Source organism: Parus major, chromosome 9 (assembly GCF_001522545.3).
Source record: "Parus major isolate Abel chromosome 9, Parus_major1.1, whole genome shotgun sequence".
In the NCBI taxonomy this organism is placed as follows: Eukaryota; Metazoa; Chordata; class Aves; order Passeriformes; family Paridae; genus Parus; species Parus major.
This window is the reverse complement of record NC_031778.1, coordinates 9,425,150-9,450,893: the sequence shown is the minus strand read 5'-3', so window position 1 is coordinate 9,450,893 and position 25,744 is coordinate 9,425,150. Positions and strand designations below refer to the sequence as shown.

Here is a 25,744-nt window from a genome sequence, read left to right as displayed (position 1 = left end):
TAAGTGTTAATGATTAAGAGCTAATGATTAAGAGTTAATCTTCCACATCTTGCTTTACAATAAGCATCAGCTCTAGATGGAGCCTGAAAAAACTGCAGAAAACACGTACTTTGCAAATAGATCTGGTACATCTGTTCTACATAAGAACTAAGAGGTATTTAAATTCCATTACAAATAAAACAATTAGATCTTTGTTAAATTACTAAACTTGACTGCCAGTCGAGTTAGAGTGCCATGAAAAAACCCCAACATAACGGGTGAGGCGCTTATGCTGTTTCCAGACACTCTACCCAGAATGGGTGAGTGAAAGAGCTGCATGAGTTTAGAAGAAACATTATTACTAATTAGACTGCTTCAGATAATTATAGCAAAATGTGGCTCTGCTTTAGCAACAGCGAAGTACAAGATCACATTTATTTCTTATAAAGGTGACCTTCAAAATGTTTTGAGAGGCAGTGAAGATTTTCATGTAGTGTTAGAGCTTTACTCCTGCATGCAAGGAAAATTTAACATTGTTGACTATTATTGGAGAAGGACCTTGAAATTTACTAAAACTATCAGTTTATTGTGTTCTAGGTTTATCAGAAATTTTAAAACTGTCAATTTCGTGTGTCTGATGTCTGCCAGAAATTTACCAAAACCGGCAGTTTTCTGTTTGGTAACTTCCAGAAGTGTTGAAAGCTACACCAACCCGTGTACCCTCACAGCTGATTGCTCTTCTCCCAGCTGGGAATGTACAGTCCAAATGTTATAACCAGACACTAGAGAAAGGCACAGAAAAGACTACAATATGACCTAGGAAAATTTATTGACCAAACGGTGAAGGACGCTCGTCATTAAGCCTGAAAGACAATCTGTAAGATGATTTTGCAATGAAGGTGGCACAGGTGGTCCAGACGGCAAGCGCCGCTCCGGAGGTGTTTGCCTCAGGGACCAGCCACTCCCACACCGCTCCGTCCTGGCCGTCCGATCCCCTGTGCCGCAGGCCGGGCCTCCGCAGCCGCCTCCCAGGCTGCTGGCGGGACGGAGCCCCCATCCCACCCCGTGCCGTCCCCTCAGCTAGAAGGGTGGGAAGCTCCTGAGGCCAGCGGGGACGCGGTGCCCCGTGCAGGGCCTCCTTTCCCGTCCTCATCCCCGCCCGGCAGCGGTCTCCGGGTAGCGGTGCCCCGCAGCTGGGCGAGACGTACCTCGCCTCGCCTCGCCCTGCCCTGCCTGGGCGTGCATACGAGGCGCATCATTTGAAACACACGCACTCATCTTTCCTTCCCCACCAGCGGCCAACGCAGTGCGGTGTCCTCGGGGAGCGAGGAGCCGAGCCCGCTCTGCCCCAGGGTCCGCCGCAGCCTCCGCGGGACCCCGCGCCACCGCCCCGTCCCGGCGCTCACTCACCTCGGCCGCGGCGCGGCCCGGCCACAGCAGGGCGAGCAGCAGCACCGGCGCCAGGCGGCCGGAGCAGCCCCCGCCGGCCATCCCCCCCTCGGCGCTGCCTGCGCGGCGTCCCGGGGCGCTTCGACTCTGCCCCCCCCGCCCGCCTCCTGTGGGTTTTGGCCTGAGGGCTCCTGCTCCGCACCCGCCTCGGCGCTCCCGGGTCGCGGCCCCGCCCTGGCCACCCCTCTCCTCCACCCCCTCACCCCCCCGTGTGTCCTGCCTTGGGCACCGCTGGCAGCCGCCGCCCGTCCGTCCGTCCTCAGCGGGCATGGAGTGAGCGAGGTGCCGGGGGCTTTCCCGCCTGGGAGCTGAGGTGAGCGCCGCGGACGGGCAGCCCCGGGCGGGGGCACCTGGCGCTCCTCGGGACGGGGCTGGCAGCGCGTTGAGGGGCAGCCCCGTCCCGGGACAGCGGGAGGTGTCCCGGGTTCCCGGCTGGCTCCGTCCCCCGCCCGCGCCGCCGTGAGGGCGCAGGTGGCGGGCCCGCCCGAACCGCGGGGCTGCGCGGCGGGAGCGGGGCCGCGGCCAGCCCCGGGCACCGTCCGAACGAGGCGCGGGCTGCGCTCGCACGGAGCGGGGTCGGCCCTGGGTCCCGGCGGGGAGAAGGGCACGGTGACACCGCGCGGGAGCGAGGCGGTACCAGGAAAGGCGGCGGTGGCGGCAGCCGGGGCCCCCAGAGCCATCCCACCGCTACCGGGGCGCTCCCGAGCACGGGCGGGAGTTCCTTCAGCATCGCTCTCCTCTCCCCGAATGTTTTCTTAATGAGACAGAGGAAATTCCCAGAGTGGGAGTGCTGCCCCACCGCATAAATGGAAAGCAGTCTCCCCAGGGTTTCCATGTGATATGATAAAAAGCTTTTGCGAATGGAGTTGCGATTTGTAAAGTGTTGGCGATGTGTAAAGTTTATCACATTTATGTTATTGACAGAGGTGCTACATGCTCATGGTAATCTTTCACCAGTATAGAGTGCTGTTTTGAGAAGGTGCAAACTTAGAAAGCATGTTGGCAGTGCCAGCCACAGAAGCCTTATTTTGTCTGGAGTGTTCATGGATGCTATACAGGAAATCCCGTGCTACAGGTTTTATTTGCACTAGAAGTGATAGAGTAAAAGCAACTATCTAATAAATGTATATAAATTTAGTAGTATTCATGAAATATAAAGCTACAGGCTTTCATGAGCAGAAAAGCAGCCACAGAGCATTGTGAAACAGATTCTCTGACAGGCACAAGAGTAAAGCTGGATCTCAGTAGACCATACTGTCAAACTCCTATGAAATCTGCTGTGAAAGATGATTACCAGAAGCTCCTTTTCCAAAAAGTTTGGTAGTAGCAATAAGAACATGCCTCTGGAAGAGGTGAGCATTTTCTTCAGTACCAAAGATCTTGTACGTAGCAACATGTTAAAACAACTTGACATTAAAATATCCAACATCTGTGAGAGCAAGCTGGTATAGACAGCAAGTTATGGAGAGAAAGGAAAAGAATTCCCTTGTTTTCAGGCCTGATTGATGGTGACCATGTAGGAGAAATAGTATCTACTACTGGAATTTAACATGAGAAGTACTGGTGTTAGAGATAAGGTAGTAGACACACATTTATACAAAACAACCACAATTACTAATGTAAAAAATCAGTGAGTTAGGAATGCTGTTGGAATATTATTTTTTTTAGTAGGGATGTTGTTATTTTTTTCTTTTCTTACAGATGGGGAACTGGGGCACAGCAAGACTGTAAGAATTTGACAGATGAATGGTGTACTGTACAGTACATATAGGGAGCTATCTGGCAGCTTGGACTGGCTGCCTTTAGGCTATTTATTCATCATTCAGTGCACAGCAGCTTCCAAAGTCTCCTCTTAGTACTGTGGGATTTGGATATACTGTGCATACACACAGGAGTCAATATTATTTATAGATCAGTTCTGGTTAGAAAGATGCTAGACTATCCAATTAATAGAAAGCAAAACAGTAATGTTTCAGGAACTGTACCCTCACGTGTTTAACAAACACATGGCTGCTGCCTGAACAGCTATCAGAGAGCAGCCAGTTTGCTGCACTTCACATCCTTACTCCCTGCTCAGGAGCTGAGTGTCTTTGCCTACTCAAGAGACTTCTCCAAAGTAAGCAAACCCCTGGCCATTCACTCTAGTCAGTGTTCAGTCTCCTCAAAATTATTCCACATTTGGAATACTAGAGTGCTAAAAAGCAGAAGCCTGTGATAATCTGTGCTAACCTAGGAGATGCCCAGCCCTTAAACCCTCAGTTTGAAATAACCAGTGTGGCTCATTTGTCAGACATGCCTTATTACAAAGGATTGCAGCTTTTTTTTTTTATTTGGGGATGTAAAGTTTGCTCATGACCTGGCCATGTCTCTGGATTTGTGAAGCTCAAGTTTCCAAAAAGATCAGAGCAACAAATAAAACTGCTGTTGTACCTAAGTCATAGGTCAGGGATGCATTATGGATGCCAGTTATCTATTACATATGCAATTTATGTATGCAAAATTTGACTGTGTGGGATAGTGGAGGCCCCTGGTGAGTCCTGCACACAGAGCTTCCAGTTTCCTAAATCCTGTCAAAAGCTATAGAAAAAGAAGCTCTAAAATTAAAGCTAAAAAACTCTAGGTGATGTGTCCAATTTGTCATCTGTCCATTCATAGGGGTAGAACTCTTAGCTGAAATGCATATGTTTTTTTCTTCATTCAGAGTGGTCCTCCTTTGCTCAGATGCTGGCACAGAGTGGTCCAGTCCAGTTTGCAAAAGATGCTGCTGCTCAGTCTGGTCTTAAAACCATAGCAAATAATTTCTTGGGTTTGGGTTTTTTTTAAAGTTCATTAGGTTTCTTACTATTTATTGGTGTTGCATCTTTTGTCTTAATGCCTTTAACTAAAATGGTGGCTATGAAAACTTTTTAAGAAATAATGATGCAAGATGCTTTTTGTTCATTATTTTAAACACTGAAATATTGTACCCCTTTTTATGTTGATCTGCAGTTTCATTATGATCCCCTTGAAATAATTGGATTGCTGATAAAATAAAATGTGGCCTGAATAGGAAGAATATAATGTAGTACCAACACAAAGCTCTGCAGTTTAACACATACAAATGGTTAAGACTTGTTTTTGGTTGTCCAGTAATTATTCATGTGTACATTGGAGGTATATTTTAATATAAACAGGTTCAGAGGGGAAAACAACACCAGTATGGAACAGTGTTTATAGATCATCCACAAACAGAAGGAAAGAGAAGACCTGCCATTTAAAGAAAAAAAAAAAGTGCTGCATATACAAATCCTCAATCAGCGGGAATGGCATTAACAAAGGATTCATTTGAACGGATTAAGTGGCTTATCACAGCTGCCTGGTGAGTTTTACAGATCACTACGTTTTTTAACCAGATTCACTGAGATATATTCTTATCTATCAATTTAACAGTAATAAGAAATGCCTAGATAATTGCAAAGTTGGAGTAATTTTGAAATAGGCATCAGTGTAGCCTGGAGAATAGTACAAAGCAGTCTGTATGGTATGGCTGTATCTAATTTATCTTTTCATGTAATGAAATAAGCACCTTAGTTCTTAGTAAAAATAATATTAGCACTAATAAAAACTTAAAAGAATGCTTATTTTCTGTATTGCTGTAGAAATTTTGGGCTACCTTTTTATTTTAGTGGGGTTTTTTTTGTAAACTTTACAAACCCTCACTAGCAATGGTTGGCATGGAGCTGGTCTTCCCCAGCAGCTGCTCTGGAATCATGTGGCTATTCTGAATGTGGCTTTCCTCTCTACATTCTTTTGCCCTCTTTCTCTAAGCAAAAGAAAACAGCACCAGCTAACTGATTTTAAGGTAGATGCAGATCATTCCCATCTCTACTCAGTCTTCACCTCATGGTGTCCATGGAGAAATATCTCTGGAATAGTTCTTCTCTGGCCCTTTGTAATTGTGGGATTGAAAATACATTACAAGGGGGAATTATAATGACTTTTAGACAGTCTTTTTCATGCCTGTCTGTCTGTCCTCAGTCTCACAAATCCAAAAAGACAAATATTTACAGTGTGGGAGGCCATTTTGATGGTGTGAACCCCTTATAAAAATACTATATAGTCACCCCAAATAGGACTTAATCATGTGCACACTTGATCACTTCTCACTTTCTCCAGGCAAATTTTTGTGAAGGTTTGATGTTGTGAGTGTAGTTCTAATTTAGTTTCCTTCTTTTAAATCAGGTGGCTGCTGATTGTTTTTTCAGCTCAAGGAATTGATGGGGTAAGTGATATTAATATTTACTTTAGGCAGGTGAGAGATAGAATGGCAGAGTTCAAACAAGTAGCACCTCATGCACCAAAATGACGAAAAGTTCTGTGGGAAAACTGTAATGTTCCTTTCCATATTTCTGCCATTCTGACTTTCCTTTTTACTACTCAGCTTATCTATTTTGCAATTCTATGCTCTGGATTTTCCTAGATTCTAATTCTGGCTTCTTGAAGTGCTTTTTGGAAAACTGCATGTAGAAAACCCTCCCTTGTTCACTGGGTCTGTCTCCTTCCTTATGAAGTCTCTTTGATGGTTCTGCATTATGCCACATGTCAATTGTAGCTTTCCATCCTGCTCTGAATGCCAGCCTAGATCTTAAACTGGCTTCTGTGGACAGTCCCCTCTCTCTGAAGCCAAAATTTCACATATAATATAGTTCCAATATCTAATTTATTATCCTCTCTATACTGGCCTTCATATTACTCTTATGTTTGCAATGCCCTCAATGAAACTTCTTTGAAGTCCATCCTCTTTGTATGCTTTCAAATATTTAGAAGCTCTTTTTTTTTATAGTTTTGTTGTTTGTTTTTTTTTTTATACCCAAACTTATCCTTTTTTATTTGAACTATCAAGGATGGGAATATTTTTTTTTAAAAAATAACTATTTAATCAGAAGAAAGGGTAATAGTTCTGGTATTGGAAACTTGTATTCTATTGACATTCCAGGAGAGGCAGGATTCTGACAACTCCATGAGAGACTAATGTGGAGTAGATTAGTAATTTCATGGGAAATGCAGTGTGTGAAAGACAAGTAGTCTGTGAGAGAGACCATCATACCCTCTTGTTCTGAGGTTTGGGAATTCTAGATATTCTAAAAATGTTATAGATAGAACAGAATTTTTCCTCCTTATCTAATATTTGTCAGTGTTTTATCCTTGAAACACTGAAGTAGGAGCCTATAGTGTTCTGCTGGGTAGTAAAACCAGTAACAAAACAATCTTGACCTTGACAATAATAAAAACCCACACTGCAGAAATATTTGTTTTATCACCATTTACTTGTTTACTTACATTATTCTTAAATCTTTTACCTCCTTTTTCAAATTATTTTAAAAATATCTTTGATAATTTACACAGTTTTACTGGAAAGAGTGTTATTTAGTGGACATTCCAACTTAGTTTATAAGTGTGTATTATGTGTGTTTATTACTATATTTGGAGAAATAGAAAAGAACAATGAAGTCAAGTTAATTTACCTCACAGAAGATCTACTGAATTTATGTTTTGTTGTGTTTTCATTTCCACTTGAATATTATTTTTTTTTCTTATTGTAATTTGATGAAAAAACAGTTAGTTCTTTGCTATTAAAAGGAAAATAATATAAATTTTTAATACAAGAAATAAGTAAATTAATAGTAGGCAATGCATAATTACACCATGCATATTCTTCATTTCATTTAATAGACAAGAATTAAATTCAAGTCTTATCTCTGAGTGAACTTCTTGCTCCTTCACCTTGTTTTGCCTTTTATTATTTCATTGTAGTTGAACAGTCTCCTAAAACAATGTGATGAATTAGAGATTTTACATTACCGCAAACTAAATTCTGATTCTGTTAAAATTTATTTCTGTTAAAATTTATTTCAGATGCAGTTGGTTTCCTAAGTTATATTTGGCTGTAATATTTAGTATTATGGAACATAACTTGTAATTAAGGTCTTCCACCTTCTACAGCAGCAAGTAATAAGATTTTACTTACTGCTTCTACCTTGCCAGCATGTTTATGTTGATGAGAGATCTTTTGCCTTGAAAGTAATTTAATTAGCTAATATTTGTTATATTAGCTGAAAATATTTGTTGATGTAATTGTTGTCTGTTGTGCATTGATAAATCCATAACCTTTCAATTTGTAGGGAGGATATGCTTATATTGATCCATGTGGGGGACAGGATTGTTCAGTTTGTCGGTGCTTTCCAGAGAAAGGATCAAGGGTAAGTTGTGATTAGAACTAATTAGAACTGTTGTAAATACTGTTCATTTGTGCACATTGTTATTCCTGAAAATCAATCAATAAATCAATATTCAGATGTAAACACATCTGACAAACTAGCATAATTCTGTCACTGGTATCAAGTACAGCAGTCACAGAAGAAACCTAAGATTGTAAAGAATTTTGTTTCTAATTGGGTTTGTACTAATAATGGTACCTTTCTTTTATTAATGATTCTTTGAAATCAATGTAAGAATTAGATGTAATTCCTAATACATGTAAAGTATAGAAATTATGCTTGTTTTCTACTAAGGGGCTGGTTGAAAGAGAATATCTTTGCCATTCTCTAATTTTATGAGAACTTATTTACTTCTTATTTTGGTTAGGTGACTAAAAATGTTTGCAGAATTTTTATCTTACTCAAGATACTAACTTTAGAAAAGAAACAAATTCTCTTTGTCTTAAGAATAATTATAAAACTCTAAGGCATTTTCACATTACATGCTATAGTAACTGTGCATGTTGCTAATTGCTAACAGAAATATGTCCAGTGATGACTTGTTTGTCTTGGCTGTTCTTTCTCAGAACACATCCCTATGCAGAGAGATAGCAAATAATTTAAACATTATGTGAGGAAAATCTTATATATACATACAAAAGTTATATATATATATACATATATATACGTATGTCCTGATTGGGGATCAACTGAAAAATTGTCAGTGATGGAGATTATTTTCTGCCAAAGTACTAATGTTTAAGTTTGGGTTTAAAAGGGTTGAACATGGTAGATGAATTTTGGAAGAGCCACATGCCCCATTTCTTTGTGTACAACCTGAGTTGCCAGAAAAGCAAGACACACCTTTTTCTTCCTGTGCTTCTGCAGTTAGCTGCACGCTTTGCTGTGTCATGATCACTGCCCTGGTGTCCTTGGATCCTATCCTAATCCTCCAGGATTATGTCTATGTGAAAGTCCCCCATGCTGTAGGATTTTCATAATAGAGGCCTAGGATGGGTATATCTCTGTAACACTGTGCTAACAAAAAGGCATCCTAGGAAAAGTATTTTGACTGGTACCACTGCAGTGTCTCTCAGTGCTACTGAACAGACTGTTTTGGATACCAAAAACCTGATCTGAAGTGCCAGTTAAAAACAACTGACTTTCAAACTAGGGAGAATTTCCCTGATTTGGTTTCTCACTCAGTAGACTGGAAGTTCTGAATTACATACCCATAATCAGTCAATAATAAATACCTCCTGCAGTTGTTCTGGTTCTTTCTAGGCTGTCCTCATCACTGGTAAACTGTACTGTGATTTGTGCATTTGCAGTTAGTTTTCGAAATAATTCAAGGAACTGGACCTAGAGTGCTAAAGAGAAGTGTAATAAACATTTCAAAATTAATTGAATATTGTTGTGCAACTGTAAGTCTGAGAATTGTACCTTTTTCTGAAAAAGCTCTGAAGTAAGGATATACATGTACCCTGATGGATAATGGATAAAGTATCTCCAATGTAATATTACTTGATATTTCATGCAGTCATTTATATTAATCAATGTACTAGAAACAGAAGTGCTCTTCAGACCCTCCATGAAACATGGTTTATCTAAACACTGCTTCACGTAGATTACTGCACATATTTTCTATACTAAAGTATGGTGGTGAATAATTTTCTTTAGGATTATTTAATCTCTTCTTTCATACTACAATTCTTTTGGTTTTAAAACTTTGCTGTGTTCTGCTTTTACACTCTGACACACTAACTTTGCTCTCTGAGCTTTTGTGGAGACTCCCCATTACAAAATAAAAGATTGGTTTATCTTATTGTTAGCTGTCTAGAATGCAAAACATCTGCTTTATCTGCTTTTCTGTCTGGATCCTGCTCTGAGGCTGGTTCCTCAGTTTTGCATCTTCCTCAATCCTGTCTTAAAATTGTAAGAAATAAATGGTTATTAAAAGCCCTTGGCATTGTACAGTACACAAGCCTAAATATTCAGAACTTTTGGTATTAAGACTTTGCTTTCTATGTGCCCATTTGAAAATATTTTAAATTTCAATATCAAAAGCCTTCTTTATTATAAGTAGACAAGTTAATGATAATTGAGGTTTAGCTAGAGAGAAGCTGACCATGGGAATAAGAAAATGAAACTGCCATGGCTGTAGTTGAATGTATTGATACTGGGCAAGTTGAAAAAAAAGTAGAAGCAAGTAGCTAAACTTTCATTTAATGTTTAAATAAAAACATTATAGCTATGCATCAGTTGCTCTATTGGGTTTTAGAAGAGCTTGTGTACCTGCCATTTTTAATTCTCTCAACCACATATAATTCTGTGCAATAAATAGATTTGCACTTCTATTCATTAGTAAGAACTCACTGTCTGAAAAAAACATTTTATTCACTACTGCTAGTAGTATATCATTACAATTGTTCACATCACAATGAAACTTTGACTTTTGTTCACTTGGGATTACAGTCTTGTTGGAGTTAGTCTTACATGATACTGTTTATCTTTTGATCTCATGTCAATACTCAAAATGACTCTTTCTTCCATAGGACACCATTAAAACATGTCGCTAAATCTCTTTGCCCATACTGTGTGCTGTTATACCTAAAAATTTCATCTGTAGAGCAGATAAATGAGGCAAAACATCATTAATGAAAGTACATATGGCAGTAAGTGTTCTACCTGACTTCTTAGATTTTTTTTCCCCTCTTCCTTTTTGGTAGGCTGTAAAGTCTGTGATGTCAGTTTTCATTAAAGACCTAGTAAAACCTTTCCACCATTTCAGTCTCTTTTTCTACTTTGGAAAGTTGTTTCCTAGAAAACTCTTGCAGTGTTGTATCACCAGCTTCCAAAAATACTGGCTGCTCTAATAGAATTCAGATAGTTAAAAAAATGTTTGCTGTTAGCAGTGACCGATTGTAAACCTGTCCTGTGCTGACCCCAGAGTTTGATCCTATTCAATTCCGTTGGCTTTGTTTTTAGTTAAGTAGATTTGGGAAGCAAGCATCTATTCATGACCCAACCTGATCTGGCTTCTATGGGATCATGTGAAATGCCTGGATCAAAGTGAATAATAAATATAACTCAGCAGGACCGATGTTTGTTCTTTTGCAGATGAAGCAAGAGGCTTATTTTTGTCCTAGTTTAGGGGAGAATGCAGCAAACAGAAATCTAAGAGGAGGGTTTTACACTTTCTGACACTTCAGATGTAAGGAGTAAGCATTCACAAGAGATGCTGAGTCACTTGGGTGTCACAGGTAGGTTAGGAAGTCAGCTGGTATCAGTCACTGCAGGACAAGAATGCACTGCCCTGGGGTAAGAATGAGCAAAGTTATCCGTAAGTCAATACTCTGGCACTGCTTCTGTTGTAACATCTCCCCAGTAAATTTTGTGAGTTGCCAGATTTCCTTAGTTCCATGGGTTATCTGAGTTCAATTTACAGTACAGTGTAAACATACTTAAAATGCACTATCTCTGGAAATTTTGCAAAATCTGTCTGTTTTGGGAAGTAAGAGGTATATATTAAAACATAGATTTTTGCATGTCAGTATGCAGTGGCAGTCTGTCATTCACATGGAATATCCAGTACTTGTATTTGAATTTTCAAGTTGCACAATCAGGAAATAAGTATGTAAAATCCTTCTGCTTCATCTCAAATTCACCATCAGAGATGTATGTACACTAGCATCTGAGGAAATCCAGATTTCTACCATTATTTTCCTCCTACTTGTTGATCTTTTTTTCCGCAGTACATTCGCTGTAAGTTTTAAAGCAGAAGTTTCCTGAGACCAGTTATACATTTCACTTACATTCACTGAGAACCATATTATGTTTTTCTATAAAACAGACCCAGAGAGATGAGACCCCTAAATCTGTATCTGAAGCAGACCACACTTTTCTTTTTTTTTTTTTTGGTGACTGGGCAGAGAAGTAGGCAGTTCTCTGACTGCAGAAGTTAGGATTTGAACTGGATCTTGCTTACCAGAATATGGAATAGGAACAGAACCACTGTAGTCTCTAAGGAGAATCACACCAATCACTGCAAGGTCTCTTTGAGGTTGTTCATCATATAGGATGCCCAGCTACAGCATCTGTAAATTAGCATTATTCATATTAGACATTTTTCAAATTTTCAGAGGTTTTGATCTTGTTACTTATCCCTCCTTTTGTTCTTGAACGTCTTTCTTTTCTTAATACTCTTGGTTCACCTGTCCTACCATACTGAAAATGGTGTTTTTTCTCAGTTGCTGCAGATTGCCAAGCTTTTCCACATCAAGCAAGATAAAACTCTACAAAATCATTCTTTTTTACAGATTTGAATCAACCAAAAATTGTCAACAGTGACTTGTTTCAATAAAATGGTAGAGAGCAAAACTCAATTTTATTTTATTAGCTATGCTGATGTTAATTATTTGTGGTCTATTTCTGTAACACCTATGCTCTATTTGTAGCTCTCTGCTTTCAGCCATTAGCAGTTGAAAGTTTCAGTGCTAAATTATGATTTGTTGAGTTTGTTTAGCACAATAGTGACACCCACTGGCTTACTGGATAGTTTGTCTTTTCATAGTCCCACAGGGTTAAAACACAAACCTAAGTATACATTGTGAATGATGTTTTCCCCACTTCCCTGTGATTTGTTGTGCTTCTGTGAAGTATCGCTGAACACTAAGCTGCATCATCAGGTGCTTTGTTCTTGTATCATATTATATCATTGAAAAATATAATAAAAGTTGCTAAGTATGATAAGTTGCTAAATTTTCCAATAGTTTAAAATTCTAAAATAATCTTAAATTCTTTACAAGAAAGATAAACTAATTACAAGGGCGTGTAGTGACAGAACAAGGGGTAATGACTTCAGGCTGAAACACAGTTTAGATTAGATATGAAGAAGAAATTATTTACTGTCAGAGTCATGAGGTTGCCCAGGGAAGTTGTGGATGCCTCATCTTTGGAAGCGTTCAAGGCCAGATTGAATGAGATTTTGAGTGACCTGGTCCAGTGGAAGGTGTTCGTAAGCATGGCAGGAAGTTTGGAACTACTTAATCTTTTAGATCCCTTCTATCCCAAATGATTCTACAATTCTATAAAAAGTCAAGTTCTAAGTATTATTATTGCATTTACTAAATTATTGGCTAAAAATTCATGAAAAATAAATGATCTAATTTGGTCTATTAAGGACAAGAGACAGAACTTGATGCCAAATTGTGTGATTTCTCAGATTTATCTCATCTTAATCAGGTTTATATTTAGAAGAGGATTTGTTCTGGGTTTTTTGAGCCTTGAATTACAGTGAAAATTAGTTTGGTTCTAGTCTTACACAGTGAGAAGTAGAATCTTCCCAGAATGGACACCCCTCCAAGCCCTGGAAGCTGTGGCTTTGCTGTGTAATTCCCCAGCTCTTCCAAAAGGGGAGAGGACATGGGTGGAGCTTAGAGCTTAGATGCCCCTACCTCACTAAGCAAATTACAAAATAAAGCATCTCTTCAAATGCCTTCGTGAGCACTCCTCTCTTGCCCACAGACTGCTTTAATTTCCTTCTTGCTCTGTCCTGCTCCTGGTGAAATGAGAAAGACTGGTTAAAAGCCAGAGTCCAGTGCACAGTGGAAAGGGTTGCTGTATTATTTGCCTACAATCTGTATGGAGTTGCTGGGCATTTTTACTTTTGTTCTTATGAACAGAAGGTAAGTGCATTTCACAAATCACTGGTACATCTCCATAGCCTGCAACATAGGGTACTGTCCTCATTGAAGGTGGTAACTGGGCTTCTTTCGACTTTATTGATAATGAGAAGCAAGACAATTCACTTGAGTAGCATGAAGTGTTTTTATTTCCAATGAAAACTCCTTTAAAACATTGTGCTTGAGACAGTTAAGTGCTCAAGGCACTCTGAAAATCAGGTGCTCTTCAGTCTCATGCATCAAAAGAAATTAATTCCAGATAACCTTGACCACTGCCTTTCCCAAACAGCATTAAATGTTTTGTTGCATGATTCTGAAGTTTTTGAAGTCTTAGTCTTAGGAAGCATAGTTAATTAAAAAATAATATAGCCTTGTTTTGCTTAAAGTCAATTTCTTACTGCAGGTCAAGCCCAGGATATGCTAAAATAACAGACCCTATTCTTGGCATGGTAGCTCCTGACCTAGACAATTAACAAGGCACTGAAAACCTAGAAGAATTTATTGGCATCAGATGGCAGAGCGGGCATAATATTCTGTTCATTTTATCTGAGCTAATTTGTCATTTCCACATGAGCATGACTACCTTCATCCTCTTTATTTTTACAGCTGTCCTGAGACTGTAATGCTGTGGTAGTCACATTGGATGGGCACAAATAATAGATGTGATAATAGATGTTATGGCATGGTATCAGTTTGGTCTTAACAAAGCTCCAGTCATTATCAGTCTTTGAGCTGAAAGAAAGAGAGAGAATCCATCAGCTTCACATGGCATGCTAAAGTTGTATCAGCTGCCAAACCCATTGTGAATTCTGAATTCAGTGACTCTGTTCTATGACTTCACTACCTTCTGCTGAAGACCATGGAGTCAATTAAATTCACAGGATAGCAGCAAATGAAGACATTTTATCAACCTAAAGGACTACATGTCCTGGAAGTGTTTATTTATTATAATAACTACCATAGAATGCCTACAGTATCACAGCTTTTTTTTTCTGAGTGCAGTAAAAATCATGTTTCTTAACTGTCCAAAGGATATAACATGTTTTGAAATTTTTCAACTCGTGAATGCAGAGCATACGCACTATTAATTAAAAATACAGAAGTTGGTGCAGGAACCTGTTGTCATCAAAGACAAAGGCATTAAAAAATTAGTGCAAAACATCTTATACTTTTACTGTTGATGAATGATGCATTTTGCAAGGTAATAGCTAGTTTAGAGAACTACAAAGCCATACCATTTCCAGTAAAGTTAATGGTTCAAACTGTTGTATTTTATTATTAGTCTAATTTCACTTGTCTCAAAATGATGCTTTAATTAAAATGGTTGTTCAGTTATTTTTTTTTCAATAATTTAAAGGGCAGAATACCTGCATTAGAAATACTTCAATTAATAAATTCATTCTAACATAGAATGAGCAAGACACTGCCAGTAGAAAGGCTGCAACTGTTCATGCAAGCAAACACTCAAAACCCAGAATCCTGACTGTCCATTCACTGTTAACAAGGATTCAGAATCATCAGCTTTTAATATCAGTAGTCCTTAATTTGCATCATGTTTTACACTGCTGAAATTCTGGTATCACAAAAATTTTAACTGTTAGAAAAGACAACATACTGATTCTGCCCTGGATTTTTTGCCAGTGACTTCTCTGGAAGCAGGATCAAGGCTGAAGTGAGAGGAGCAAGTAAAGATAAATGGAACATGACTCGTATGAGAATTCTTCATGTGGTCCTTTATTCTAAGTGTAGGACTTCTTTTCCCAGCCTCTGGACTAAGTTCCTGTTCGTAGCTTAAGGGCCAGTGCATCCAGGCCTACTTCCACTGGGGCATGAACCTATAGTACATTCTTGTCCAAACAGGTAGTAAATTACCTTCTCTGTTGCTTTGCTGATTTGATTAAATGATGCATACCATACATTTTTTCACTGGTCCAACTGTCAAATCACACTGATTTTAAAAAGACAGTTAGAAAATAAATAAAAAGTAAAAGAAGCTTAAGTCCCTGCTTATAATTCAAAAGATTTTGTCCAGACAGATTCAGCCTGATGAAATGTTTACACTGAGAAGCAAGCATTCAGTTATTTTGCTTCCTGAAGCTACATATCTTACAATCATCTTTTATTTCCATCTTTCTTTTCTTCCTTCAATCCATTCATAAAAGTGAAGATATATTATCTGTTATTTCTGTGAATACTGAAATATCTTTTACTGCCCTCAAGTGGTCCTAAAGCTATATGGTTTTCTCAGGAATGTATGGGGTTCCATTTAGCTCTTTTTTAAAGTACTGGATTGTAATTAATTATAATAATTAATTCTATACTACAATAAATTATTGATTGATTATACATACTGTGTAACTAATATAATTAATTATAGTTATTATAATTAATGGATGAAGTCTGAAAAGAAAGCAAAACAGTATTCAGTTTGGAAACAGAACAAGTTACAGGTAAACAAGGATAATGATATAAAATGAAAAATATTTGTAAGAGAAATAAAGACCTGCAAATAAACAGATTTTTGTGGGGTGGAAGTGTAGACAGCTCACATGTGAAGCCTGATTAGAAAGCTTGTTTTATTTATGCAAAGAAAGCACTTTGAATCTATGATTGCATAGTTGTTGAGCAGCACAAAAACTGCAACACATCTGAAACAGCTCCACACTAGTGTTATAGACTGAAAAGTCCAGTTGGCATGGGAAGTAATTTTTCTTCAGGAGAATGTATATTACCTTGGAAACATTAATAGAAGTCTATGGAAACTGTACAGTAATGAAGTTACAAATACTAACTTTAGAGCCATTTGTAAATAAATTACATTCTTCAACCTCCCAACCCCTTTTAACACAATCTGGTAAAATTGGTATTTACTGTAAATATATTAGCTAATAACTACTATTTTTTTCTCCCGGAAGCTTCACAGGTTTTAAATGAGGCACTAAGATATGATGGTGATTATGAAAAACATGAGTAGCAAAACTTAAGATAATTGGCATATCATGACTTAAAGAGGGAACTTGTTTGATTTGTTCTAATTGTGTACAAAGTCCCTTTGTCTAAAATGAGTCCTCATTTTTCTGGTGGGAAAACAAATGCTCATTGTTGTTCTAAGCTTGCAAAAGGTGATACTTAAATTGGTGGAGCCAGGAAGACTTGCAGGTTATCCCAAGCATCTCAGAGAGGTGGTCTTGGAGACCTGATGAAGGTGAAAAGCAGTGATCACCTTGAGCAAGTTGTTAAACTTGAAGGTCGTGTTCCTACAGCACATTATGCATGGGACAGTTTTGCAGGCTGTCCAGAAGCTGTTCTGAATCATAAATATTTATACATTGTAAGCCTTGTTTTATCCACAGAGTCATCTGAATTGCTGTGGGGGTTACAGCAGTAGTCATTCACTTCTTTGGACTCTTTTCAGGGTCAGCCTGGTGATCTGGGAGCTCAAGGTCCAATTGGGGCCTTGGGATCTACAGGACCAGCTGGTCTGCCAGGGGAGAAAGGACAGAGAGGTGAGAATGGGAGGCCTGGGCCAGCTGGAGAAAAAGGTGATAAGGTAGGAAACACCACAGACAGCTCTTTTAGGTGTATACAGTATGCAATGTTAAATGGTGATAAGTGAAACAGAACCTGAATGACCAAAAAGAATTTGCCAAACCATACTCTTGCTCACACAAAATTCTCACAGAAGTTAATTACAGAAAATTAATTCTTGAAAAAATATTTCAGGAGATATTTTGCTGTGGATTGCAAAATTAGGATTGTCAAAAGACATACGATATGATGAACAGACAGACTCTGATTGTCACATACCATGTCATCCTCCTTAACCTCAAAGAAGGTGTAGAAATGTGGAGCTGGAGGGAGCAGTATGGTGCTTTTAAAAGCGTTGGACTAAACAGAATTTTATTACCACTTATAGAGTATAAATTGCAGATCAGATTCATATCTTTCATATCTGTACAATCCCTGGTTCTTAGTACTTCATACTAGTTTTAGTAGTCCAAACTGACAGATCTCAGAGTGAAATCACTAATGTCAGTATCTAGCACACCTGAAATGTAAATGCTGTAAACAAAAATTGAACTGCTGGTATTATCAAAGCAGGAGCTGGATTGTGAAATTACATACAGAAATATTTTATAAGTTACAGTCAACTTCCCGTTCTCTGTCATTTTATAACCTTTGGATGTTGAATGACTATTAGATATTGAGTATTAGACATTTGTCCTGTACTGTAGCACCTGTTACATGAGTAACTGTTGGTATTAGTCTTCTGCTAGGCCTGTAGAAGTTTTTTCAGATATTTAATTGCTGAAAATTGCGGCTTTTGATTCATATTTCAAACAAGACTGTTTTTTTGTTTCTTGCTATATAATACCGCATATTCTTGGTTTTCATTCTTTTTAAGAGTTAATAACCTCATCAACTTTGTTTTTTCATATTTCACCTGTTCTTAGGGCCCAACTGGAGTCCCAGGATTTCCTGGTTTAGATGGTGTTCCTGTACGTATTGAACAAATATTTCTCTATAAAGATTACAGATCCTATAAATTCATAACAAGTCCTCTAGCAGAATAATCTACTCACTAAATTGTTTGGCTTTATACTTATTGATAAAATTTCTCTCAGAGAGTTACATGTTTTGAAAAAATGTAAAATAAATAGGTTAACTTAAACTGTTTCCTCTTGATAACAAATGCCACCAAATCTCAATGACATAAGCACAGATTTTTCATGCAGGAGTGGGGCAGTGAAGGCAGAGACTACCCATGGCCATGGAGCATGTGTCAGAGCTAGGCTTAAAAGGAGTGTGTTTCTTCTCTCAGGCTCTATAGCAGACTGTAGTCTGCTTGGTTCATTCTTATCATCTCTGAAAATATCTCAAATAATGCACTGTTTTTTGTTCAAACATTCTGATTTTTGCTTGTAGTCCTTTTGCAGGAAGAAATCCAACCAATGGGTCCAGTAATTTTAACCTGAATAGGGACTGAATAAGCAAAGTGGGCCCAAATTATGTCTTTATAAGCATGTGGTAAAGTATTTTTATGAATGTCTTCTTCAGTGTGAAAATTGGTAAAATAGTAGCTTAGATACTGCATTTTTCAAAATATTCTACTAGAACTGAATTCCTGTGATGTTACCAGTTTCATATGGATCAAAGCTAAAATGTTGAATTTTGAAAGTGGAAACAGAACCAAAAGCTGAGTGGGTGTTGTAGCATTTGCTTGTCAGCTGCCCACATTTGACAGTGTGACTGTTGCAAAACTGGATAATATAGAGGTCACAAGTCCAAAATCTGGCACAAAAAAAAAAAAAAAGGAAGTGTTCCCAAGAAATGTGTATTCTTTTTGCAAAAAATGTTAATTTAAAACCAGTGTCCACAAATTAGACTGAAGTATTCACAGACAGGAGGAAGGTACAATTCACAAAAGCATTTCAGGCAAATGACCAGGAGGATACTTTCTTGGCAATTTTTCAGATTTCCCCCCCCAAAAAATAATTTTGGGTCAAAATTTATATTTTATCCTTAAGCAAATCTTTAATTCTGTGAAAAAATAGTTTTTTCTCCAACAGGAAGATAATTCCAAGAAAAATCTCTTTGTTTCATTGCCCAGTTCCTAATTTTTAGTAGAACTAATCCTTATCTGGACCCTGGTTAGTTATTGCTAGGTTAGAAAAACCACAGTCTCTGTAATTACTGTGTGCCTGAGTCAAGCTGTGAGGCTGTATCCTCTTTTTACTTGTTTTATCCTAACAATTAAAAAAACATGAGGCTGCTTGAGATTACTTTTTTTTTCCCTGTGGGTTTTTTTCAACTTTACAGCCACAAGAAAGACTATAGCTAAAGAGCTGTATTCTCTGGGAAGGGAGAACATTACTTTTTCCCTCAAGTGAGAGCACAGTCTGGTCTTCTTAACCAGTGTTGTCCCTGTTGTATTTGCTATCCATCAAAAAAACAAATAAACAAAAGACTTACCTAATTTGTTCTGCACCACAAAAAAATCTATTCAGAATAGAAGACATTTGTAATGCAAGAGTATGAAACCAGCACCACTGTGACAGGTCATCTCATTCACATCTGAGATATATTTGTTTCTGAACTGTTCTGTTCATTTAAAAAGTAATTTCCCATGAATCATGGTGTATTTCTAATAAATCTTAAACTGTCTTTCAGGGCCTCCCAGGAATGGAAGGACCCAGAGGCAAGCATGGTTTGGATGGCTGCAATGGCTCAAGGGGAGACCCAGGATTTCCAGGAGAAAACGGTTATATGGGACCAAGCGGTCCTTATGTATGTGAAAGGCATTCCCACCGTGCACCTGCATTTTCCCTCCAAACTCACAGCTCCTAAAATGACTCTTAGACTGTGGCATCAGCTTTGCAGTGCTGCACAGGGAATTCCCAGGAATTCTTACTCAGGTTAATGGGAGTGAAACACACTGCCTTAACAGATGAAGCTTGAATGTGAAATAAGCTCCTATATCACTGAAGTACATATATGGCTGCCTTGAGAGCTAAATTCTGACCTGTTTCCCCAGAATGTAGCCACACCTGCTGAGAAGGAGTAGTTTCAAACCACCATACCATTCATTAGTACTTGAAATTTCTTAAAGGCATTACTGGTAGGGACATAGGTGAGATGACATAAAAGTAATAGGAAGGTTCAACAAGTCCTGTTACACTCTAAGATTCGGTACCACTTTTTTACACTTCCATGCTCTGTGCACTCCTAGTCTTGCCTGGGCATGGATTAGTAAATGCAGAGATTGTTCCACAGTTAAAATGTTGGAAATTAGGACTTTAATATTTGTTTACTTTTCCTGTTAAAATGGAAGGCACTTTAAAATTATTTAAGTCTGTGTTAGCAGTACTCAACCACTGAAAAAAAAAAGATTCTTATCATTAAGGGAAATAAATTACTGTAGATCCAAAGAAATTTTGCTGAACAGTTCTAGTCACCAGTCTTTGACTTTTTATGGAAACAAGTTTTAGTTCTGAATGAATAAGAGCTGATTAGTTGGTCTAACAGCTTCCCTGAAAATTTCTAACACAATAAAAACAACTGCATTTTACATGAAAAATCAGATGTGTTTAGTGAGAGCTAAGTAAAACGCTGAATTCAGCCATTAGAAAAATATGGAGCAGGTGCAAGAGTGTAATGATGTTATCAAAGATAATAGCAATTAGAATAAAATAGTTTCATGCTATGAAAGACACATCATAAACTTACTAATAACCTCATTTGTTGTACCCTGAAAGTAACTTGTTACTTCTGCTGAAACTCTTATTTCACCTGTATTTTCTTACTTACTATGGCCTTCAAAATAGAATTTTACTCTTTGTAATTAGAGAAGTGACATAAAGGAAAAATGGGAAATGAGACAAATTATGGCATAAATCCTACCAATTTCAAGAGCATGCTCTTTAGCAGGCCTAGAAAAGTATTTGCAGCCTACAAAAACAGGGAGACACAATAGGCATGTAGACGTGGATATGCATGCTGAAATTCCATTGCAAATTCATTTAGCTACCCAGAAAAACAACACACAGTAACCACATTTGCTTGTACCCAAGAATCCAGTTCCAACCTCTCTATGCACATTGCCTATTTTTAAATTGATTTGTTGTACCAGGTACTAACTTGACTGTACATTACAGCCACCATTTTTTCCTAATTCTTATTTATAACATTGTCCTGTATAATTTTATTTAACACTGTGTACATTTTTATGTGCTTTACTTCATCAGTCTTGTTGGAAAATAAAGTAACTTCTATCGGTAAGGCCTTACCTAAATCATATAGAAGATAAAAAACTGAATCTAACAAGGATGTTTTATTTTACAAGAGACCACATATAAAATAACTAAAGATAAATACAAATTTTTATTTGTATAATGTGTTCACTAGCACTAGTTGTTTACCTGTAATCTGTATCCAATGTACTGTAGCTTTACCCAGCTGCAGACAGCTGTAATTCCTCCTTTTATTGTACCATTCCAGGGAGAAATACCTTCCCTGTTTCATTCTGACTGACCTTGTGATACAGGTGCACGAGAAAGTCACAGCCTGAGAAGTTATCATACAGTCTCCATGAAAATGTAGGATATCAGTAAGTGGGTCATGTTTTAAAAGATTCTTTTTCTTTAAAGGGAATTCCAGGGCAGAAAGGAGAAAAAGGAAATTCAGTGTATATTTCACATTTTGGAAAAGGACTTCCAGTAAGTATCAGATTGTGAAAAAAAATCATCCACTGTAGGAAAACATGTATGGTAAATGTAATTGCTCCATTACTCCTTACTAGTTAATAAAACTTAGTGGAAACAAAAAAAAAAAAAAGGAACTGAAACCGCTTATGCAACTCTAAAGGATAGTTTATGATCTTAATATCTGTAAAGTGAGAAAGTAAGCACAAGAAAGCTTGAACTGGTTCATTTGCTAAATGATTGTCATTACAGGGAGAGAGAGGTGATCCTGGACCCCCTGGCATGCCTGTAAGTACAGTCAGTGGTTTCTGTAATTGCTTTTTGTCTTGAAGATCTTCAATTTTTTCTCCTTAGTATGGTAAGAAATACTGGGGTTTCTCTGTGTGCCTTAAATAGCAAAATTCCAGAATAAAGTCTGAGAAACATCAAGTCTCTATAGTCTGTTCCCATGGCCAGTTCATGCTGGCTGAAAGGTAGTGGAAACAGACCATCCTCACTGCATTAGCTGTGTGTGGAGCAGCTGTTGCCCTGGTACTCCAGAATATTTTCTCTCTGAAATTCAAGATGTGAAATCTTCTACAGTATCTGATGGATCTCCCAAGTAGCACTCTATCATATTCCAGCCATAAGAGCATGAAAGAAGGAGAGAATTTAATTTTGTTGCGGAATTACATTTTTGAGGGCTTTGGGTTCATCTTGTTATACCCTTCAAAAAGGTGATGAATTGTATCAAGTCCCTGCACCATAGCTCAATTGCTGAAAAAAATGAACTCTCAATGCATAAATAACATAGATCTGTGCCTTGTCTGGTATTACCCAGAATCTGGTGCTGGGCTGCTCTAGTCACAGGGAGATTTCAGGCATGGTGTAAACTTTGGGCCATGGATGGAATCCAGTGGCCAGCAGTCTGAGTCCAAGGTGTTTTGGAGGGGCTGTTTGTGTGGAAAAGGGCAAGTTCTTTTCATGTTCATAAAAAGACCTTTTGCCATCTTTTCCAGGGACCTAGAGGGTCAAGAGGTACAACGGGCCCATCTGGATACCCAGGCCATCCAGGCTTGCCTGTAAGATCACCACAGTTATACAGCCTTGTCATAGGATATGTGATCATTCTTGTCTACCTGTTTTAGAACTTGCCTTAATGTGAATCAAAGTCTAAAAGTAGTTTTTGAGGCAGGTGATAAGTTAGATTTTTGCTTTACCTTATGAGTTTGGAAGTTGAGGAATATGTTGTTCCTTGCCATGTCTGCATGAACATGTTTCATCCTGGTAGTCTGTGGTGATGGAGAAATGCTCCTAGTGCTCTCTCCTTAATCCCTTTTCCCAAGACCACCCGTGGGAGACAAGAAAGGGGGAAACCATAGGTCAGCCCTCCTAAAAGCAGTGACCAAGTGAAGTAAATTGCACTTTGGAATAGGTGCACCCCAAGAGAAAATTCTGCCTCTAGGTTCTGTAAGCAAGAGGAAATAATTTTCAAAAGCTGTCTCTAAATCAGACATACTAACTTGTCTTCATTCTCTTTTAAAGGGTATTCCAGGTTACCCTGGTTTACCAGGTGAACAGGTAGGTAATAACTTCTGAAGCTTTTAGTGAAATAATAATTTATACAACTGTTTGAAATGTTCCTTTTGTTCATTTGTTACCAAGTTTTTCAAAAGAGTTACTTGATTAAATGCTGATGTTAGTATTTTCTGATCATGCTGAAGTGTGTATATTCTTTATCAATTAGGGAAATCCAGGGATTGGAGTGGATGGACAAAAGGGGGAGCCGGTAAGAAAATAAATAATATTAAACTTATTATTGCTGTAGAGTTAGAAGAATAATAGTCTTGTTGGGTTCCCTGGAACCCATTCATTGTGGCTTTGTCTCCTGCTAATCATGTTAGAACAGAAGTTATTGAATCAATTCTGAGCAGAAGTGATTCCTTCAGTGAGCTGCATGCCGGAATCAAGCACATTCTGAAGATTTCAGAAAGCAGCTATCAGTGTTACTAAGCATTTACATACATTCTGAACAGACACAGCAAGGCAATCACAACAGTAATTGTGATTCCTTAGTGACAAGGGCTGTACCAGATGAGTCCCTGAATCTCATCTCTTGCTAAGTGCAGAACAGATGTCAAAGAAAGGGTGAAAGAAACACATAATTGTTCCTCTACTGGTCTCCACCTATATTAGCATACTCGGGATATGTAGAACAAATGTGGAATATTTGATATTTCTTCTATGAATTGGTCCAATCAGTTCTTAGAATTTGTGCAAATTTCTAACATACACAACTTTCCATAGCGAACCAATAAGTTAATTTCACATTCACAAAGTCTTGTGCTTAAAGGCTTTGGTCTAGAACATGAGAGACTGTATGTACACATAAGAGATTTGACAATCCTGTAACTACTATCTCCACAGCAGATTTGTAGTGGGAGCCAGACATTCTTATTTATTTCTTAGCTGTAACATTATTTTTAATGACTCAGGAGAATAGGTGGTTAGATTGCCAGCCTGGGATGCTTACTCATCTGGGCAGATGGTAAAGAAGCTTAAAGATCTCAATGCAAACCTTTATCTGCAGGTAATTGGTACATTTTCAGTGAGAACAGAAATATGTAGTGCTGTGTTACAACAGGAAAACAAGCTGAGAGTCACTGAAATACTGCATGGAACATCTCAGCTGTTGTTTTGGCTTCCACAGGGCGACATTGGACTGCCTGGGCCGCCTGGGTTACCGCTGTTAGTTGGACCTCCTGGAGCTCAGCTGTTCAAAGGACAAAAGGTGTTAATTTGTCATCATATTTAACAGTGCTCAACTTGGCAACTACAATCCTGTGATGGAATTTTTGAAAGGATGGCATAAGACAAACCTATCTTTCTGTAAGAAACTACCAGCTGCAGCAGAATCCTGTGTTCAGCACCCTCCTACAAGCTTTCAGGAGAGGATACCCCACCTGTGCTTTAGTTCATGTTCTGGAGGGAAGGCTGTCTTAATGCAGAAAGGAGATACTGCCCTTGCTTTGGTTTTCTTCATTTTTTGTCATGGGCAGATCATATTTCAGGCATCTTGGCAAATTTGATTACTGTGTTATTGAATCTCTTTGTGGCTCTTCACTAATACTTTAAATTTTGCATATCACTGGCAACTGTACTCCAATCTACAGGTTTGAACCAACCCTAACCCTTCTAGGGTGCCTTTTTTGATATAAAAATTAAGTGTGATTTTGTTGTCAGTTTTATCACAGAATCATAAAATGGTTTGGAGTGGAAGAGTCCTTAAAGATCAGTTAGTCCTAATTCCTCTGCCATGGCCAGGGACACTCCACTAGACCAGGTTGCTCAAAGCCTCATCCAAACTGGCCTAGAACATTTTCAAGAATGGGGCATCCACAACTTTCCTGGGCATCCTGTACTTCAACATCACACCTACCATAACTACAGCTGAGTGGCTTAGAACATTAGAATGTTTGTAACCCATGTTATTTTTAAGCAAAAACTCTGTTACAGAGCCCTCTATTGTTGCAGAGCCCTCTATGTTCTCAAGTCTGATTTCCTCAAATACACAAATGAAAAGGTGAACTTGGCATTTCCAGCTCCTGCAGCCTCAATTTAGGAAACCAGTAAACATACACAAAAACTTTCTTTTTATGTGTAGGGCCAAAAAGGATTACCTGGGGTAACAGGAGACAGAGGGCCACGTGGACCCAAAGTAAGTAATGGCACTTTTTTTTTCCCATGGTGCTGGCAAAGTCCTTCTGTGGTTATTACGTTAAACTTCTAAAGCACAGCATTTTTTGCTGTGAAATTTAATCACCACCTTAATCAGTGTGAAAGCAAAAATATTTCAAAACCCTTTGGAAAATCTTTTTGAGTCTCTTTTATACATACCTATTGAGTGTTGCCTGGTAGCAAAAGGTCAGTGTTGTTGCCAGTTGGGCTGTTGACCTAAATGGATTGGAACTGTGAAGAAAATACAAGTACAGATTATTTTTCCTCAAGAAGAGAAAAAGATGAACTGAATGTGTTCTTAATGGGGCATGATGTATATTCATCACAGAAGGTTGAGGAATGACTTTAACTTGACACTGTGGATATCCCCAAGGGTAGAGAAGGCAGAGCCACCTGTTTTGGAGAAAGAGTTGCTCTGTCTATTCTACCTTTTCTTTCTGTCAACATGATCAATGTAAACATAGAGGTGCCAGAAGAG

The 25,744-nt window shown here is 38.5% G+C and overlaps 2 protein-coding genes across 3 annotated transcripts in view; one reads left to right on the top strand and one right to left on the bottom strand.

Moving 5' to 3' along the window:
* The window catches only part of COL4A3 (collagen type IV alpha 3 chain), a 57,943-nt gene extending 56,473 nt beyond the window's left edge, over positions 1 to 1,470 (bottom strand). The window contains exon 1 of the mRNA XM_015637532.2: positions 1,390 to 1,470. Within this exon, the coding sequence (XP_015493018.1) occupies positions 1,390 to 1,470 (81 nt within the window). The remainder of the gene's footprint in view (positions 1 to 1,389) is intronic.
* A 164-nt stretch (positions 1,471 to 1,634) lies between these two features.
* COL4A4 (collagen type IV alpha 4 chain) overlaps positions 1,635 to 25,744 on the top strand; it is a 63,275-nt gene continuing 39,165 nt past the window's right edge. For both annotated transcript variants that reach the window (XM_015637530.2, XM_015637529.2), the window contains exons 1-14: positions 1,635 to 1,741; positions 4,602 to 4,786; positions 5,650 to 5,689; positions 7,590 to 7,667; positions 16,764 to 16,898; positions 17,803 to 17,847; positions 19,520 to 19,636; positions 21,496 to 21,564; positions 21,802 to 21,837; positions 22,548 to 22,610; positions 23,074 to 23,109; positions 23,276 to 23,317; positions 24,239 to 24,319; positions 25,193 to 25,246. In XM_015637530.2, the coding sequence (XP_015493016.1) occupies positions 4,731 to 4,786; positions 5,650 to 5,689; positions 7,590 to 7,667; positions 16,764 to 16,898; positions 17,803 to 17,847; positions 19,520 to 19,636; positions 21,496 to 21,564; positions 21,802 to 21,837; positions 22,548 to 22,610; positions 23,074 to 23,109; positions 23,276 to 23,317; positions 24,239 to 24,319; positions 25,193 to 25,246 (852 nt within the window). In that variant the 5' untranslated portion in view covers positions 1,635 to 1,741; positions 4,602 to 4,730. The remainder of the gene's footprint in view (positions 1,742 to 4,601; positions 4,787 to 5,649; positions 5,690 to 7,589; positions 7,668 to 16,763; positions 16,899 to 17,802; positions 17,848 to 19,519; positions 19,637 to 21,495; positions 21,565 to 21,801; positions 21,838 to 22,547; positions 22,611 to 23,073; positions 23,110 to 23,275; positions 23,318 to 24,238; positions 24,320 to 25,192; positions 25,247 to 25,744) is intronic.